The sequence below is a fragment of the Chiloscyllium plagiosum genome, chromosome 20, assembly GCF_004010195.1.
Source record: "Chiloscyllium plagiosum isolate BGI_BamShark_2017 chromosome 20, ASM401019v2, whole genome shotgun sequence".
In the NCBI taxonomy this organism is placed as follows: Eukaryota; Metazoa; Chordata; class Chondrichthyes; order Orectolobiformes; family Hemiscylliidae; genus Chiloscyllium; species Chiloscyllium plagiosum.
In genome coordinates this window covers 3,391,392-3,411,463 of record NC_057729.1, presented here as the reverse complement: position 1 = coordinate 3,411,463, position 20,072 = coordinate 3,391,392, and the positions used below count along the sequence as shown (strand labels likewise).

The 20,072-nt window shown below is 41.4% G+C and overlaps 1 protein-coding gene across 3 annotated transcripts in view; it reads right to left on the bottom strand.

Moving 5' to 3' along the window:
• The window catches only part of LOC122559990 (protein SYS1 homolog), a 77,284-nt gene extending 57,618 nt beyond the window's left edge, over positions 1-19,666 (bottom strand). Inside the window, exons 1-3 of one of the 3 annotated variants that reach the window (XM_043710122.1) lie at positions 19,320-19,666; positions 13,278-13,345; positions 2,775-3,842 (exon numbers count right to left, since the gene is read on the bottom strand). In XM_043710122.1, coding sequence (XP_043566057.1) covers positions 3,602-3,842; positions 13,278-13,345; positions 19,320-19,481 — 471 coding nt within the window. In that variant the 5' untranslated portion in view covers positions 19,482-19,666 and the 3' untranslated portion in view covers positions 2,775-3,601. Of the gene's footprint in view, positions 1-2,774; positions 3,843-13,277; positions 13,346-19,319 lie in introns of those variants that run through there. The other 2 variants (XM_043710121.1, XM_043710118.1) reach the window with 2 other exon arrangements.
• Positions 19,667-20,072: the final 406 nt, after the last annotated feature.

Genomic DNA, 20,072 nt, shown 5'->3' with positions numbered 1-20,072 from the left:
TGACTATCTATCTGTGTGGAATTTGCACGTTCTTCCCATGTCTGTGTGGGTTTCCTCTGGGTGCTCTGGTTTCGTCCCACAAGCCAGGTGAACTGGCCATGCTAAATTGCCATAGTGTTAGGTGAATTAGTGAGAGGGAAATGGGTCTGGATGGGTTACTCTTTGGAGGGTTGGTGTGGACTTTTCGGCCAAAGGGCCTGTTTCCACACTGTAGGGGAATGAAATCTAAATCTCAAAATGAGAACCCCCATGGTTACAGCTCAAGGGGAAGCCATACAATTCTATCATGTCCCTTGGCTCAGAGTAAGCCCTTACACACATCCTGTGTGGAGTCTCCCCCTGCAGTTGTAGCATCAAACAGCATTTCAGATCCATTTTAAATGTTTCACATTCAGTTAAAAATTGCCCAACAGGTTTATTTGGAAGCACTAGATTTTGGAGCATTGCTCCTTTATCAGGTAGCTGTTGAGCAGGACTATAAGGCACAGAATTTATAGCAAATGATTAATGTCATGCAACTGAAATGATTATATATTGAACCTAGACTGCTGTTAAGTCTAGGTTTGTTCAATATATCATTTCAGTTGCATGACACTAATCTTTTGTTATAAATTCTGTGATGTATGGTCCTGCTCCACAGCTACCTGATTAAGGAGCAGCGTTTAAAAGCTGGTTTTGAGATCGGTGTGACTTCTTCCAAATTGAAGTGTGTTGGAAAATGGCTATTTTTAAACTTTAGACAGGGTGGGGAGGGGGAAGAGAGAAACGGGGCAGATGGTGTAAAGTCCAGTGCAAAATACTGTATAGAGTTTGTTAATAAGATTGAAAGAGATCTGTAAAATGGGCATAAATTAAGGTGTGAAAGGAAGAAAATTGACCCATTCTACTGAGACAAAGAAAACAGCACACCAACAAGTCAAGGCTGTGGAGAGAGAAGGGAGTATGGAAGAAAATTGAGCAACAGACATAATGCAGTCAGTTTCTGAAGTTGTGGAAGTTGTTGAGATCTCGAGGCTGCAAAATCAAGTGGCGTTCATTGAGCTTAGAACATAGAACTTTACAGCGCAGTACAGGCCCTTCGGCCTTCAAAGTTGTGCATCGTGCAAAATTAATCTGATGCCCATCTAACCTTTCCCATTCCATTATTATTCATATGTATGTCCAACGCCCATTTAAATACTCTTAACGTCAGCGAGTCTACTACTGTTGTAGGCAGGCCGTTCCACAGCCCTACTACTCTCCGAGTAAAGAAACTACTCCAGGTATCTGCCCTAAACCCATCACCCCTCAATTTAAAGCTATGTCTCCTTGTGTTAGTCTTCACCATTCGAGGAAAAAGGCTCTCACTGTCCACCCTATCTAACCCTCTGATTATCTTATATGCCTCGATTAAGTCACCTGCCAATGAAAACAGCCTCAGTTCCATCAGCCTTTCCTCATAAGACCTTCCTTCCATACCAGGCAACATCCGAGTAAATCTCCTCTGAATGGAAACCCACTTCTGCATGGGTTTCCTCCAAGTCCAAAGATGTGCAGTTTAGGTGGATTAGCCACGTTATATTGCCCAGGATTCAGGGAGATGCAGAGTAGGTGGATTAGCCTTCGGAAATGCAGGATTACAGGGATGGGGGTGGGGGGGGGATGCTCTTCAGAGTCGGTGAAGCCTTGATGGCCTGAATGGCTTGCTTCCACACTGTAGGGATTCTATGAAGTAATTATAAGACCCTAAGATGGAGTACGCCATTCAACCCATCAAGTCTTATCTACCACCATTCAAAACAGATCCTGATTTCTCTTACTCACTGAAACTATCGCAGCATTAAATATTTAACAACCCAGCCTCAGCAGCCTTCAGTGGTAAAGAATTCCACAGATTCACTACCCTCAAAAAAACTCCTCCTAATTTGACCCCTTATAGTTATCAGGAAGAGTCAGAGTTTCAATTGAGCTCTGTAGACCTCCACTACAAACCTTCCTCCAGCCCACACAAACATCCATTAACTACTACTGTTTCCTGGACCTCTGGGGCGGCACGGTGGCTAGCACTGCCTCACAGCAGCAGGGACCCAGATTTCATTCCTGCCTCGGGCGACTGTCTGCGTGGAGTTTGCACATTCTCCCAGTGTTTGTATGGGTTTCCTCCAGGTGCTCTGGTTGTGCAGTTTTGGTCAATTGGCCATGCTAAATTGCCCATAGGGATGTGTAGGTCAGATGCATTAGTCAGGGGCAAATGTAGGGGAATGGGTCTGGGTGGGTAACTCTTCGGAGGGTCGGTGTGGACTTGGGCCGAAGGGCCTGTTTCCACACCATATGGATTCTAATTCTCAGTCAAATTTGTATCAGTGCGACTACTATCCTTTTTATTCTATGAGTCGTCACTTGTTCACAACTCTGTTGTGCAGCACTCTACAAAATGCCTTTAGAAGACCACGCACCCCACATCAACCGCACTGCTCGCCAACTTTGTGTTGCCTCAAGAAACTCCAGCAAGTTAGCCAAACAGAATCTTCCCGTAGTCATCTGTGATTCTATTCCATTTATCAACGTTTTACTTACAGGATGCCTGAAAGTTGTTGGAACAGGTCTGTAATGGTGTCACGACTTTCATCATGAATCAGGCTGAGATACTGGAGGTGGACTATTGACATTAAAGCCGAACCCCAGAAAAAAAAAATCACTGCTATGAGGAGAGGTGAAAACTGAAACAGAGAGAAGGGGAATACCATATAGTGACGGGATAGAGAAAAATATGAATCAAGAGCTAAACCATCAACTTTCAATACTGCAATAAATTTATTCCTCAGTGAGTTTTAAACAAAATAGAGATTAAGCTGTGTTCCCTGCCAATAAAAAAATGGCACAAGGGTCATGGACTGTGTCCACAGGTCAGTCCCTCAAGTCTAGGTCCAGCCTTTAGTTTCAAAGTGCTTTTTATCATTCATTACTAAACTATTTTACACCAGATATATTTCAATATCAAAACAATGGTGCTTAATCTTTGCTTAAAAATCACTGAAAACTGTGCGGATATACCCAGTGTTACAACAGGCTCTAGGTCTCACATTTGAGAATGACAACATTCCTTAAATTTCCAAGTGTTGAGCACTTTTGAGGGTAATTTAGATTCAGAAATGAAGATTGGTGTAAACTCTGGGAAACATTCCAGCTTGACTGCAATGAATGAAGACACTGGGCAGATCAGATGACAAGTTCTTACCACTGAGGAGACGTAAAAGCAGAATTCTGCAATAATTCCAGCATGCTGCATTCTTAGCAAGTCTGAAAAGCTAAATCAATCCATATCCAGTCACAGGTGTCTTCCAGTTTGAACTCTGTTCACCAACTCTGTTCATCAGCCAACCAGATTTTGAATAGATACATGCTTAGAAAGGCTTATCCTTAAATAAAGATGCAGTTTACAAACAGTTTTCACTTTACACATGTTATATTATAGTGGCCAAAATAAGGATTCAATGTTATTGCATTGTGTAGAGAAGTCTTGTTAACATTGAAATTAAATATTTAACACTGGTCATTGGGCAGTTTCATTCACAATTGGACAAATCTGAGGTGCTGAGTGCTCAGGATTCTGCACAACGTGTCACAGGTTAGATTTGGGTCCAGTGTTCACGGGAATGGCCCTCAGTTCTGTCCGCATGCACAAGTACTCTCCTATCACAGCCATCAATGCAATGCACACAATGTTCACCAGCCACCAGCTCAGTGCTGTGGGAAAGTGTAAGTTGTAGATCCAGCAGCCCATGAAGTGGAAGATATGGATGGTCACAGTAAAATCCAAACACTGCTTTCCTCTTCGGATGAAATACCACAATCCAAGGGCGCTGGAGAAGAAAAGAGGAATAGATCATAGATGTACCTTTTAACAGAGCAGACTTTAACATATACTCTGGAGTTCTCAGCATTACGTTTACACTGAACTCCAGAGCATATGAAGGGATAGCTGCACTTTCAAGGGTGTGCCCAATTGGTTGGATGTAAAATATCTCCTCCAATCCACCAGCATGTTATTTCACAGTATCCTTATGCAGATTTGTACAGATTGTCAACCCACAGTTCTGTACAACTCATTTGTATTGTCTGGCAACTGCCTAGTCACTGTCAAATTCATTTCAGATCTCATTGTATAAACTGAAACGAAAGGAAAGCTATCCCTGTATCTCAGCCTGGGGTGATTTCAAACCCAGAGTGGCACTGAAAGGATAGTTTTATTTTACACCATCCCATCAATCCCCTTTTCTGAGCTCTCAAGTGATACAACACCAAGTTCATGAAGCTATCCACAACTAGCTGGAGAACAGCAGCATAGAGGTAATGTCACTGGAGACCTAAATAACACCACTACAAAAGCTGAGTGTTTAAATTTAATTAACAAACCTGAAATAAAACATTAATCTCATAAATAACAATCAATTGCATGACTACAAAAGCTAATGCCTTTTAGGGAAGGGAATCTGCAATCAATACAGAGCCTGGCCTACATGCAATTCTAGACCCACAGAAGTTGACTCTTCACTTCCCTCTGAAATGGCCTGGTGAGCCAGTCAGTTATAGGTTGCTCACCACCACCCACTCAAGAACAATTAGTGATGGACCACAGATATTAGCCTAATCACTACCACTTGAAAAGTTGTATTCCTTTTGGATAATGCTGTCCTCCTGAGTATTTCACAGGTAATTAAACATATGAGTATAGGAGCAAAGTAGCAAAAATGAGCTATTTTGGCAAAAGTAATTATCCTGCTTTTGGTTTATCCATCTTGCACTTCTCATTCGCATTAGAAGGCATATATAGTGCCTGTAAATATGCAACTCTACATTTGGTGTCATTATCTTGTTACATAATGAATTTACAAATGAGACTAAAAGGTACAAAAGAGTGGTATTGATATAGCCCTTTCATGACATCAGAATAGCCATTGCATTTCATAGCCAATGAAATATATTTTAAGTACACATTGTTGTAATATGACAACTGTGGTCCAATTTAAGCAAGTATAACTCCACAAACAACAATGTTTAAATTATGTTCAGCCTTAATGAGATAGGAGCTCATGATGTTGGGTTAGTATATTAGAAGACAGAGTTGGGAGAAAGAGGGCATTTTTAGGATGACAACACATAACTAATGGACTGTCATAGATCAATGATGGGCTGCAACTATTTACAAAATATATTAACGACTTGTATGACAGACATGAACTGGCTGTAGCCAAGTTTGCAGATGACAAAAAAAGACAGAAAGGCAAGGAGTAAGCATGACACAAGTAGTCTACAGAGGGTTATTGACAGGTTAAATGACTGGGGAAAAAAATTGACGGATTGAATTGAATGCGAGAATATCGGAGATGATACACAGTGTAAGAATAGAAGAACCAAGTATTAACTTAACTGGTGAAAGATAAAGAACAAAGAAAATTTACAGCCCAGGAACAGGCCCTTCGGCCCTCCAAGCCTGAGCCGATCCAAATGTACTATCTAAACCTGTCGGTCATTTCCTAAACATCCGTATCCCTCTGCGCCCCACCTACTCATGCATCTGTCCAGACGCATCTTAAATGAATCTACTGTGCCTGCCTCTACCACCTCTGCTGGCAACGTGTTCCAAACGCCCACCACCCTCTGTGTGAAGTACTTACCGTGTGTATCCCCCTTAAACTTTCCACTTCTCATTTTGAAAGCATGACCTCTCATTATTGAATCCTTCACTTTGGGAAAAAGCTTGTCTCTATCCACCCTGTCTATACCCTTCATGATTTTGTAAACCTCAATCAAGTCCCCCCTCAATCTCCTTTATTCTAGTGAAAATAAACCTAACCTATTCAACCTCTCTTCATAGCTTGCACTATGGCACTAGTCAGACCAAAGGTGGAATACTATGAACAGTTCTGGTCCCTTTATTGGAGAAAAGCTATACTGGCATTGGAAGCAGTCCAGAGAAGGTTCATTAGGTTTATCTTGGTATTGAATGGTTTTCTTAGAAGAGGTTCAGTAGCTTGGACTTGCACTTATTGAAGTTTAGAAGGGGACTAATAACATAAATGCAGAGAGGTTGGTTTTCCCTTATTGGGAGTCTAGGACCAGAGGGCATAATCTGAGTACGAAATCACCCATTTAAGACAGAGAATCAAGCAGCACAGAAGTCGTCCTTCAGCCCATTAAGTCTGTACACCAGAAATAAGCTATCACCTACACTACTCCCACTTTCCCCACAGTTGGCCCATAAGCCTGAATGTTATGACATTTCAAGTGCTCAATACATTTTAAAAGGTTGAGATCTACCGCCTTAACTGTCCTCCAAAATAATACTTTCCAGATATTTGGGCATCTTAACTGCAAAAACAATTATATTAGGAGCCACAATTAGGTATAATCTAATCAACGAATTGGTATACCTTCAAAAAAAAATGAAGCAACACATCCAAACAAAAACAGAATCAGATAGAGTGCAGATGACAGACTACTGGGAAATTTGAGCTAACTACTTTTTAAAATCAACTACTGCCTATGATCCTGGAGCTGTAACATCTAAGCCGCATTTCACAATTTAAATTTGATATCCTAAAGGTTTCCAATTTCAGTGACTGTCGGCATAGCTGGCCAGTGACATTCATTAAAATGTACAAGATAAGGACCCAGGGTAGACCCTATTTTGATAAGAGGTTGCTCATGGCAACTCAACTATGTTGCTTTATAAGGACAAGGGCAGTTTTAAAAATATCATATTTATAGATACCAATTGATGCAGCAATATTACATGAATGTTTCATAGGAAACTTATTAGTCAAAAGTTGACATCAAGCAATATCAAGCCACATTAGAACAGATGGCCAAAAGTTTGTGCAAAGAGTTAAATATTAAGGATCAGCTGACAGAGAGATAGGGAGATAGAGATGTCTAAGAGAGGGGTTTTCAGAGCTGTGTGTCCAGGCAGCAAATAGCAGGGCTGCCAGTGACGAAATGTTGAAAATAATAGGATGCAGAAGAGGCCAGAATTGGAGGAGCAAGAATATATCACAGGGGTACAGGGTGGAGGTGGTTTGAGATTGGATCAGCAAGGCCACAGGGAGATTTGAAGGATGAGAATTTTAAAACTGGGGTGTTATCAAACCAAGTGAGAACAGGGCTGATGGGTGAATAGAACATATGGTACCATAGGTATTACAGACCTTACATATTGCTAAAAGGAGACTAAAAGTCTAAGCTTTTCATCTTGTACTCATCAAAATAGGATACAAGAACAGTATTGTAAAAGAGACTCTTTTATACAGAAGGAGAAGAGGGTGCTTGATTGGTTGGGCCATCATTACCATGGAGATGCAGCAACAGTTAACTGTCAATCTTAATTCTCAGGTAGATTCTGATCAGTTAAGATGTTGTCATGTGGGTACAGCAGAATTTGACTGTCTCTCTCACCCTTTTTTGATAAGATGTGTGTGTAAATTCCTTTTGCCTACATTAAACAGGTCATGAATATTTATGTATGTAACTTTTAGCATATGCACACTGCAGGCCCAATGACAGTCTTCAATTGGCTTCCAGTTTAACTCAGCACAGTTCAGATTGTTTAACAAGTGATTTACAAAATCAGAATCGCATGTAATGGCGGATATATTTTTCTGAAACTTGCAAACACGGGTGCTCTGGTGCGAGCTACGAATGGTCAACAGGGCATCTTATTTCATACAGTCCACCAATCATAGGGAAGTACAGCCAACACACCTGGCATCACACCAGCACTGAAACTTGGATTACTCATTTGAGGGGTATGCAAAATTTACTTTGGCTTTGTGGCATCACAAGTTAGTGAAGAAAACAACTTGTGGATTTAATGTTTAGTTGCAGCGTGAGACAGCTAGTTTCATCTGTTGTGCAAAGTTTTTAGACACCTTTCCCAGTCAAGATAATGAGGTAGGAGAAAGTGAGGTCTGCAGATGCTGGAGATCAGAGCTGAAAATGTGTTGCTGGAAAAGCGCAGGTCAGGCAGCATCCAGGGAACAGGAGAATCGACGTTTCGGGCATAAGCCCTTCTTCAGGAATAAGGTAGACCAGGCACCATTCAGAGCCAAAAGTGGTGATTGTAGGCCCTTTCATGAGTTTGTGTGATACAGCAAGTGGCGATTTGATTAGATTATCTCACACAATCGTTTTAATTTGCCTTATTTCAGTGTTAAACGTACATGGTGAGCAGGTGGCTACAAGTCCTAATCACATGATTGTCAATAAAATTGATATTGTAGAATGTAGGATTGCTTCTCATGGTAACCAACAAAGTTGTTAGCAACAGCTGAACCTAGGAGTGATCCCATGGCAATGCCACCTAGGTGTGTAAATTAGTGTAACTAAAATGGAATTCAAATGCATAAGTTGCCAAGTTCATGAGTTTGATGAACAGAGATTCAGATGCAGGCAGTATATCTAGACTACCATGAAATAGTGACAGTGCAGAAGTCAATGGCTCCTTTAAGTAGTATATTGGTAAATAAGCTAGCAATGACAAAACAGCACATGAACATACTATTATTCTCAATATGTAGGTTTTGTATGGTCTTAAACATTAAGGAATCCTTCACAGTATATGTGGAAAACTCATTCGGAACAGGTTGCAACAACAGGTATAGCCATTGACAGATACAACAAGACCTTGTGTGTCTTGGGTAGCCCGTACATATGTAGATGGACTAAGCCATGCAGGTTACCAACCTTACCAACAAATGCCTCTTCAGCTTGTTCTCAAATTATGCCCTTCAACGCATCTCGTCCACATCACGCACCTCCACCCTCAGACCCCACCCCTCCAACCGTAACAAGGACAGAACGCCCCTGGTGCTCACCTTCCACCCTACCAACTTTTGCATCAACCAAATCATCCACCGACATTTCCGCCACCTCCAAACGGACCCCACCACCAGGGATATATTTCCTTCTCCACCCCTTTCCGACTTCCGCAAAGACCATTCCCTCCGTGACTACCTGGTCAGGTCCACGCCCCCCCTACAACCCACCCTCCCATCCTGACATCTTCCCCTGCCACCGCAGGAATTGCAAAACCTGCGGCCACACCCCTTCCCTCACTTCCACCCAAGGCCCTAAAGGAGCCTTCCACATCCAAAGTTTTACCCTGCACATATAACAATATCATTTATTGTAACCTTGCTCCTGATGCGGTCTCCTCTACATTGGGGAGACTGGATGCCTCCTAGCAGAGCACTTTAGGGAACATCTCCAGGACACCCGCACCAATCAACCACACCGCCCTGTGGCCCAACATTTCAACTCCCCCTCCCACTCTGCCGAGGACATGGAGGTCCCGAGTCTCCTTCACCGCCGCCTGGAGGAAGAACACCTCATCTTCTGCCTCGGAACACTTCAACCCCAGGGCATCAATGTGGACTTCAACAGTTTCCTCATTTCCCCTTCCCCCACCTCACCCCAGTCCCAAACTTCTTTTCTTCCCATCCCCAACCTCCTCTCATTTATCTCTCCACCCTTCAGGCACTCTGCCTGTATTCCTGATGAAGGGCTTTTACTGCACCTCGGATGCTGCCTGAACTGCTGTGCTTTTCCAGCACCACTCTAATCTAGACTCTCAAATGTGGATGCTCAGTCATAACCACAGAACCAGCCACTAGCCACAAGTTTGGATACAACTTTGAGGATAGTGTGCATTTCCTGAATGTAATCACTTTTGTTGACTATGACTTCACTTGGCAGATAATTAAGTACTCCTCAGTATACATGTACTGTACCTAGTCCGCCCCACGTGCTTTCAGTGCTTCAGCATCATTGGTGTATGCTGATTTATGAGGTGGTAACTGGGTAGTATGGTCTCTTTCAAGTTTGTTTTTGCATCCTAGCTCCAATGAGCACAAGATGAAAAATTTCAACTTCAAGTCTCCTTTTAACAATGTGTTAGAACAGTATTTCTCAACCTTTCCGTATTCAACGCCCCTTTCTTATCCTTGAAATCATGCAATGCCCCCAAATCACCGAAGTCTGTTTTTGCACATATAACTGCAATACACTGCAGTGCTGAAATCAGAAAACTTTTGTGAAATATGTTTTATATGCAACAAAAAACAAAATGTTATCATTTATTACTGTTCTTACTGTCCACCTACTTTTGGCTCACTCTGCATAAAATTTAGTCGGTGATAGCAAAATAGTCGATGCAATCCTCGTGGTTCATGTTGTCTTGCTAAATCATATGCATCTGGTTCAATTTTTGTCAAAAGCAATCTCAGGTCACCACGCTGAACAACATCCATGCGATTGCGGGTCTTATCTTGTATTCTGGCGACGGCACTGAATCCTTTCTCAACCAAATAAGAGGTAGGAAATGGTTGTGCAAACCGCTTTGCCTCTTCACTTAATAGCGGGAAACGACATCGGGTGGCATCTTGAATCCAAAAAAGCGGCTCACCCATTTGTGAAAACCGAATTTTCATTGTATTGTCATTTTGGAGCTCTATCATTTCTTCCTGAAGGCGAATATCCATTTCTTCTGCGCATGAGATAAAGGGGTCAGCCAGCCATCAGGTGATCTCCATCTCGATAAGATCAGCAAATCGTATTTTCATATCATCCTGCAGTGCACGAATGTGAGCTGAGTAGATAAGTAATTGATCAGTAACATATTCCGCGATATTGTTTAAACTCGGGAACTGGTAAAACTCACGACGACTGATATTCCGATGAAAGAGATCAAGTTTCGCAATAAAATATGTAACAGCATTCCTTGCTTTTATGAAACTCTCATTATCTCCTTGTATCTGCATGATCAGCGAATTGCACTTATCGAATATATCCGTGAGATATGCACACAGTCGTGTTTTATGGTTTCTGCTTTCATACAAAGGTTTTCATTATTTCTGTGTAGGAATTCAATGATAGAATCGAACAGTTCATGGAAACGATTGAGGCATTTTCGAGAGCCATCTCACTTCTGTGTGTAGCAACAATGGCAGAAATTCATCTTCATTATCTTTAAAGAGTTGGTGGAGAAGTCGTTCATTCAGAGCATGTCTCTTTATATAATTTACCACATCTATCACCACTTGTAGAGAATGGTTGAGGGCTTCACTAAATTTCTTTGAAGCCGGATGCTGCCGATGGATAATGCAGTGTATTGTGAAAACATGTGGCACTTCTCTCTTTAATAATGTGACAAATCCCTGATGTTGGCCAGTCATAGCACGTGTGCCATCCATAGCACAAGCAACAATGTTTTTGAGGGGAACAGACTTTTTATCAAAATAATCCTTGACACAGTCGAAGATAGTCTTACCTTTGGTATCTGTTGATAGATCCAGAGCAAAGAAATAGTGCTTCTCATGTTTCATTTTTGTCGATGAAACATATGTACCCCAAAAGTAAAGCTTGATTTCCGCATATAGTACTTTCATCAATTTGTAAGGCGATTTCTTTCGATATCAAAAGGGAACATAATTTATCAACATTTGAGGCAATTTCATCGATGCGCCTTCTCACGGAATCGTTACTAAGAGGAATACGCTTGATAGTCATTGATGGTTCCTGATGTAGCACGGTTGATAATACTTCAGCAATAGTTGGAAGCACCAACAATTCACCCACGGAATGAGGTTTACCACATTTTGCAATTAGCTTCGCTATGTTATATGATGTCACAAGGCCATCCACATTTGTGGCTCCCATCTTTGAAAAAAGCAGTGGAAATCGTTGGTCGCTGATTGAATTTATTCTTTAATGTTTGAAAATATGCCAAATCTTTGTCCTTTTTGTCACTGTGTTGCTTTTCCAAATGTTTAATAAGACGGGAAGGCTTCATGGCCTTGTTGGAAAAACTTTGTTCACAGAGCAAGCACAGTGTTAACTGCTTATTAGACGGAGATTGAATAAAGCCATATCGCAAATAGTCCATGCTATACGGCCTGCACTTTTTCTTACTTGATAAGGCCATTTCTACACTGTTGCTCGAATACCCTGATGGAATCTTGGGTATTACCTTATAACGATAATTGTAAGACGCTCAGAAACGTGGCAAAATTTGATTGGCTAATTAGCTGAAATGTGCATTCATTCTGCCACCCGGTAGAACAGTTGAAAACCTGCGTTTTGTCTTCCTAGAAGCAACATGAGTTAGGTGATATTGATCTCGGCAGTAGAATCAGTGCCAACTGCAAACAAGTTCAAATGGTTTGTCATTCACAACAACCAATCAGTGCAACAACCAATCAGAGCACATGCCTCCATGGGTGCAGGGAAAATAACACTCGTGTTATGCGACTATCCATCTGCACACAGCAACGTCCTTCAAGGACACGGCAGTCTTCCAAATGATTGATAAGCTCTCTACAAAGTCGTTCAGTGCCCCCTTGGACTTCAACACTCACCGAAGGAAGGCAAACGCCCCTCAGGGGGCGCTTCCGCCCCCGTTGAGAGACACTGTTTTAGAACATAGTGAGATAGGACACAAAGAGTTTTAACTTTATGGAATAACATTATTAAGCATTATTTTGTTGCTCGTCATCTGAAGGCCACTGGATTTCAATGAATTGCCAGTTAGAGACTAATGGCTTTGTATAGTTCAGAACAGCAGTTAGAGACCTGACTTGTTTTCCATTTACTTTTCAAATTATATTACATTCTCTGCAGGTTGAAAAACTTCTCTAAGTTGGCACATAAGGAAACCCAGTTAGAAGGCTATGTTAAAAAAGTTAAGGAAATACAAACAAATGGCAGCTGGTTTAACTGGTAATTCTAGTGATCATTTGATTTTTTTCCCCCTTCAAGATTTACATAGGAAGGAAATGGCAGAAGATAAACTGCTTCTTCAGAGAACCAGTGCAAAACTGTGCCAAACGGCAGCTTACTGTGCTGCAACAATTCCATAAATCTGCACTGCGAAGTCCAATATTTGGAATTAAATTAATTAAATCTGGGGTAGGTGCACGAAGAATTGGTCAGAGAGGGAGATAAGATAATGTTATGCAATTGATATCTTCTAAATTACATTCAGCAGGAAGTCACAACACTAGGTTTTGGTCCAACAAGTTGATTTGAAATCACAAGCTTTCGGATGTGAAGCGACTTCACCTGACGAAGTAGCAGCACTCTGAAAGTTTGTGATTTTAAATAAACCTGTTAGACTATGACCTGAGGTCATGAGACTCCTGACTTTGTCCACCACAAGCCAACAGCAACATTTCCACATCATTACATTAAGTAGTCCTGCAAACTCCTACGGTCTCTTTTTCAACAGTTGTGTATGTACTCACCATGTGAGTGAATTGAGGACAAATGCCATCATCGATAGCCTTCCCTGAGCTGTGGAAAATCCCAGCACCTAAATTACAAACAGGACCAATATAAACAGAAAATTTTTAAAAAACACACGCAAAGACCAAACCACTACTATTGAGATACCATCAAATACAACACAAACAGACTCTGCTTGAAGCTGGTCACAAGGTTTACCACAGAGTATATCCACTGTGTTGCAAAAGACAATTGAAATTTAAAAAGAAATGTGGTGTTTGAAGAGGAACACGCAGTTCACATATTACTCCCTCCAGACTCCAGTTGGCATAATTCAATCCTGTATGCTGCATATAGCGATGCAGGCTTATCTGGGTTGGAGAATTATTCAGAGCAAAGGCTTAACAACAAATTAAAATCTAGTTAAGTATTTCAGGTGCATAGGCAATTTTATTCTTTTGCTGTTCTTGACCAGTTTTAAATTATAAAATATAAGAGTAGGGGAACGCACAAACATCTAGAGATATTCAACTTAGATACTTCACTTAAATGTAGATACATATGACCATTCAATGCAAATCTTTCAATGCCTTTGTTCTCAGGTTACAGTGCTGCCACTGGGATTTCAGTTATGCATGATGGAGGCATGTGAAGTTAACAGTATTTTTGAAACAGTAACAAGTAGCATCAGGAATTGTGGACTGTGTATGCATGATACATTACACTGTTGGAAAGTGGAGAGAAAAAGTTTAAGCAACCTTGTCTCCTTAAAAGATACAAGTTTTAATTGCTTTAGATTAGCACAGCTCAAGGTCAGACAGCTATTACTGTTAGGTAACAAAAAAATGGATAACAAAGAATTATTGAATTTGCTGCTTAGAGGAAAAATGAACTTTATTCAAGAAAAAAAGATACCTCTGATAGTGTAAAGTAGAACAACCTCTCAAAGTTTGATATGGATTAGGTATTGCAATGTCATTATGAATTTTACTGCAAACCTCCCACACAATACAAAATGGATAGCTGTTCAGTGCTAAGCCTCTGCTTTCTGTATTCTGCTATTTAAACTGACCCACATGGTGCCATAAAAGCTTGAGTTCTAATAGTTACATTACTGCCCAAAAGACGACGTATGAATTTTCATCAGTAATGTTTCAGTAATCTCTCTAGATCAGAAGAAACAACAAGGCTATTTCAAAAACTACTACAAAGTGCAATTATACCTTGCAAATGATCAGACTACTGAAGGAAGCACTTACTGGACAAAAATCAATGGATATTTCTCACATCCTTCTCACCAACATGCCCACTCCCCGTCAAAGAGAGAAAACATCCTTCCATTATTCTATTAGTGCTTGGGAGATTTGCCTTTGAGAGACTTGCCTCATGTGATCTTTGCCCTTTCATGAAATATCTAGAATGCGTTACAAATACTGAAGATGCAAGTTAGAGTTGCCTTTCATGATAGCTGCAAGTTGGCCAGCACATCCTCAGATGCCAGGTTGACGTTATTCCATGAATATTGAGGGTTAGCCAAAAGTGGTAACAAATTTCATTAAGCACACATCAAATTCTGCATCAAGACAGATTGCTTGTCAACATTAAGTATAGAAGTTGGGACATGTTGCAGTTGTACAGGATATTGGTGAAGCGACCTTTGGGAGTACTCTACATAGCTCTGGTCGCCTTGCTATAAGAAGGATATTATAAAATTGAACAGAATGATTTACCAGGATGCTGGGGACTGGATGGTTTAAGTTATAAAGATAAGCTGGGATAGTTTCACTGGAGTGTAAGAGGTTGACGGGCATAGATGAGGTGAATAGCAAAGGTCAGTTCCCTAGGGTGGGGGAGGAGTTCAAACTAGGGAGCATATTTTTAAGGGGAGCGGAGAAAAATTTTAGAAGGGACCCGAGGGGAAACATTTTGACACAGAGGGTGGTTTGTATGTGGAATGAATTGCCAGATGAAGTGGTCGATGCAGGTACAATTACAACATTTAAAAGACAGGTCATGTTGCAGGTGTACAGGACGTTGGTTAGGCCACTTTTGGAATATTGCGTACAATTCTGGTCTCCTTCCTATTGGAAGGATGTTGTAAAACTTGAAAGGGTTCAGAAAGGATTTACAAGGATGTTGCCAGGGTTGGAAGATTTGAGCTATAGGGAGAGGTTTAATAGACTTGGGCTGTTTTCCCTGGAGCGTCGAAGGCTGAGGGGTGACCTCAGAGGTTTATGAAATCACGAGGAGCATGGATAGGGTAAATAGATAAGGTCTTTTCCCCGAGGTGGAGGAGTCCAGAACTAGAGGGTATAGGTTTAGGGTGAGAGGGGAAAGATATAAAAGGGACCTAAGGGACAATGTTTTCACGCAGAGGGTGGTCCGTGTATGGAATAAGCTACCAGAGGAAGTGGTGGAGGCTGGTACAATTGCAACATTGAAAAAGCATCTGGATGGGTATATGAATAGGAAGGTTGAGAAGGACCTGGGCTGGGTGCTGGCAAATGGGACTAGATTAGGTGGGATATCTGGTCGGCATGGACTAGTTGGATCGAAGTGAAGCATCAAACTGCACAGTATGCATTCATTGTCAGGGAAGAAGTAGATAAGATAGTGTTCTGTCACGTACACACTACCTGTGGAATTGTGGTCATTGTTCATGGCAGGACACACCATACTGACCTTTTACCTTCCAAGCTAGAAAACTTCTTTCTTTGTTGGGAGCATAGCCTAAACATTGTTTTGAGAATGCAAATTTACCTAATATCTGAACCCTCTGTGGGCTAATAATCAAAGGAAAAATGAAAAGCTAAACATCTGCACCTTGTCAGTTACAAAGTTGCTTGCATGAACGAAACACTAATTCCTTAAGGGGACTCCATTCCTGATTTTGTGTCAAGTTTACTCCTGAGCCTTTAACTCTCAAAATTGTTAACATTAAGCCATCCAGCAGGGTCCAAATCATTAATGTCATGGATCAGAGAGAAAAAAAAATAAAATTAATTGAAGGCTACCTCACAACCTGCTCCAGTGTTGAATGTCATTGCCCAGGATGTCAGCTCAATCCCTGAGTGAACAACCTTCCAATTACCTACCACACCTCCATCACTAAACTCTGGTAACAGTCATGACACTCAACTAGACTTAACTTCACCTTAAATCTTCCTCATTATCCTCTCACTACAACCTTAGTTAAACATTCTAAAAAAAAACACACATCTAAGCTTAAACCTGTCAATAAAACCTGGCTCCCATCAGCCTCCCAAAATCACTTACATTTTCTTGTCATAGTGACACAAATTTCTAATTCCTCTCTGGCCACAGGACTGGGGGACAGCTAATATGGTTTCACTTTTTAGGAAGGGTGGTAGAGATGAACGAGGAAATTACAGACTAGTGAGTCTCACATCTGTGTAGGGAAACTACTGAGAAAATTCTGAAGGAGTGAATTAACACCCACTTGAAAAGACACAGGTTAATTAGGGATAGTCAGCATGGTTTTGACAGAGTGAGACCATGCCTAACAAATCTGTAAGAAATTTTTTTTGAAAATGTAATCAAGGGTGTGGATGAGAGAAGTCCAGTTGACATAGTTTATATGAATTGTATCAAATCCTTTGACAAGGTCCCACATGGGAGACTGATTGAGACCGTTAATCCATATGGAATTGAGAGAAACGTGGCAAGATGGATCAGAAACTGACTTAGTAATAGGACACAAAGGGTAGTGGTAGAAGGCTGTTTGAGTGATTGGAGGCTGGGGACCTGGCCATGTACCACAAGGATCAGTACTAGGGCTCTTAGTGTTGGTTATATACATAAATTACACAGATGAAAATGTGGGTGGAATGTTTGGCAAGTTTGCGGATGACACCAAGATTGGTAGAATGGAAGATAATTTTAAGTTACAGGAATATATAGATGGGTTAGCCAGATGGGCAGTGCAATGGCAGATGGTATTTAACACTGGTAAGTACAAGGTAATGTACTTTGGAAGAAACAAGATCTAAAATCTCTTCAGCCCAAAAAGTCCACACCGATCTTCCGAAGACTAACCCACCCAGATCCATTCCCTTACCCTATATTTATCCCCAACTAATAACCTACACTATGGGTAATTTAGCGTGACCAATTCACTAAACCTCCACATCTTTGGATTGTGGGAGGAAACCGGAGCACCTGGAGGAAACCCCCACAGACATGGGGAGAATGTGCAAACTGCACGTAGACAGTCGCCTGAGGATGGAATTGAACCCAGGTCCCCAGTGCTGTGAGGCAGCAGTGCTAACCATTGATTAGAGTGGTGCTGGAAAAGCACAGCAGGTCATGCAGCATCTGACGAGCAGGAAAATTGATGTTTCGGGCAAAATCCCTTCATTAGGAACGAGGTCTCATTTCTGAGAAGGGTTTTTGCCTGAAACATTGATTTTCCTGCTCCTCAGATGCTGCGATATGCGATGCATTTCCAGCACCACTCTAATCTTGAGTCTAATCTCCAGCATCTGCAGTCCTCACTTTCGCCCAGTGCTAACCACTGAGCCACCGTGCCATCCATGACCAAGATGAGGTAGGTTTTTTTTCCCCCCTTTTATTAATTCATGGGATGAGGGCATCACTGACTAGGAAGCAATCTATTGTCCATCCCTAACTGCCCAGAGGGAATTAAGAGTCAAGCACATTGCTGTGGGTCTGAAATCACATGTAGGCCAGACGAACTAAGAATCGCAGTTTCCTTCCCTAAGGATAGTAGTGAGCCAGATGGGTTTTTCCTGACAACTGACAATGGATTCATGGCCATCATTAGATTCTTAATTCCAGATATTTATTGAATTCAAATTCCACCATTTGCCTGGTGGGATTCAAACCTAGATCCCCAGAACATTATCTGGATCTCTGGGTTAACAGAGTTTAGATTAGAGTGGTGCTGGAAAAGCACAGCAGGTCAGGCAGCATCCGAGGAGCAGGAAAATTGATGTTAAGGGCAAAAGCCCTTAATCAGGAATCATTCCTGCTCCTCGGATGCTGCCTGACCTGCTGTGCTTTTCCAGCACCACTCTAATCTAAACTCTGGTTTCCAGCATTTGCAGTCCTCACTTTTGCCTCTCTGACAATACCACTAGGCCATCACCTCCCCACATTTAATGAATGGAAGGACACTGGAGAGCTTAGAGGAACAGAGAGATTTTAGGTTAATTATTCATAGATACCCGAAGTCAGCAGAACACGTGAATAGGATAGTTAAGGCAGCACATGGAACACTTGCTTTCATCAGTCATGACAGAGCACAAGAGCAAGGAGTTAATGTTGAACTTAGAGTATTAGTGATGCCCCAACTAGAATACTGTGTGCAGTTCTGTCACCTCATGACAGGAAGGATGCAATAGCAATAGAGGGGGTACAGAAGAGGTTCAGGATATTGCCTAGCATGGAGAAATTGAGCTATTAGGACAGTCTAGGTAGGTTTATATTTTCCTTTAGAGCAGAGAATATGGGGGCGGGGGGGTGCGGGAGGGGGTGTGTGAGGAACATGATTAAGCTGTATAATATTGGATGAAAAGAGAGCAGTTGTTCCTCTTGGTTGAGTGATCAATCACAAAAGGGCTGAGTTTTAGAGTGAGGGGCAGGAGACTCAGAGGGAACTTGGGAAAAAACCATCACCCGCTGAGTTAAAAGGAATCAGGGATGTACTGCCTGGGAAGAATGTGAAAGCTGGATAACTTACAAACTTTAAAAAATATTTGGATGAGTATTTCAAATATCATAACATTGAAGGATATGGGACAAGAACAGGAAATTGGGATTAGTGCACCTTCAGTGATAGTTATGTCGCTGCAGGCACAATGGGTCGATGGGCCTTTTCTGCACTGTATACATCTATGAATTTATAAAGCACTACAGCAATAAAAAAGTCTGAACAACTCATCCATAGTATGTTTCATTTTACCTCCTTCCCAGAAAATAGGAAAAATCCACCGGTTCAAACCCCTCCAAAAAGAGATTTTTTTTGAAGAGCTGCTAGTGTAAACAAAAAGCACACTTCAAAAGCTTTAATTTTTGTTTACCTCATAGCTAAATACTTGATCGAGTGAGCGACTGTTCTGTACCAGGCTGTCCACCACAGCCAACCAAATGCCGAGGAAACTGTAATAGATGCATTGCATCAGGATAATCTGAGATATGATAAGAATGGGATCCCATACGTAGCTGCGGAAGTGCCCGGCCATTCCCACCGCACGCTTTGTGAACCAGTAACAAGAATAATCACTTTCAGTCTTTAGTCATTTGGAACATAATGCTTCCTGGGGCTAAATGCCAGCAGAAAGATTCAAAATGCCACAGCTACAAAATCCAGAAGAGAGATGCATTCACCACACCTGAAGGGGAAAGAGAAACAAATACTTTTAGGTGGCAAAATAACATTTAACATATCATTCAGTAGCCACCACGAATTCATGGCTCCTTTGAGAGAATATTAAGAGAAGTTAGTAAAAAAAAAACTAATTTCTGTGCAAAACACAGAAACTTCTAACAATCAGTAGTATTAGGATAGATACAAGCCATTCAGCCCCCTCAAACACATGCCACAATTCAACTTCATCAAGGATGATCAGTACCTCAACCCCATTTACTTGTCTTTCATATTTTCATGTCCTTAGCCCCCTCCCCTCCCCAAAAAATCTATTAAGCCTGGACATAAATGTCAGTATTCTCAGCATTTTGGGAATGGGAAGGGGAGAAGTAGGTTCACAAGCCTCATTTCTAACTGGCATAGCTTTAACATATTAAAAGTATTTTATCCTGGATATTCTACAAGG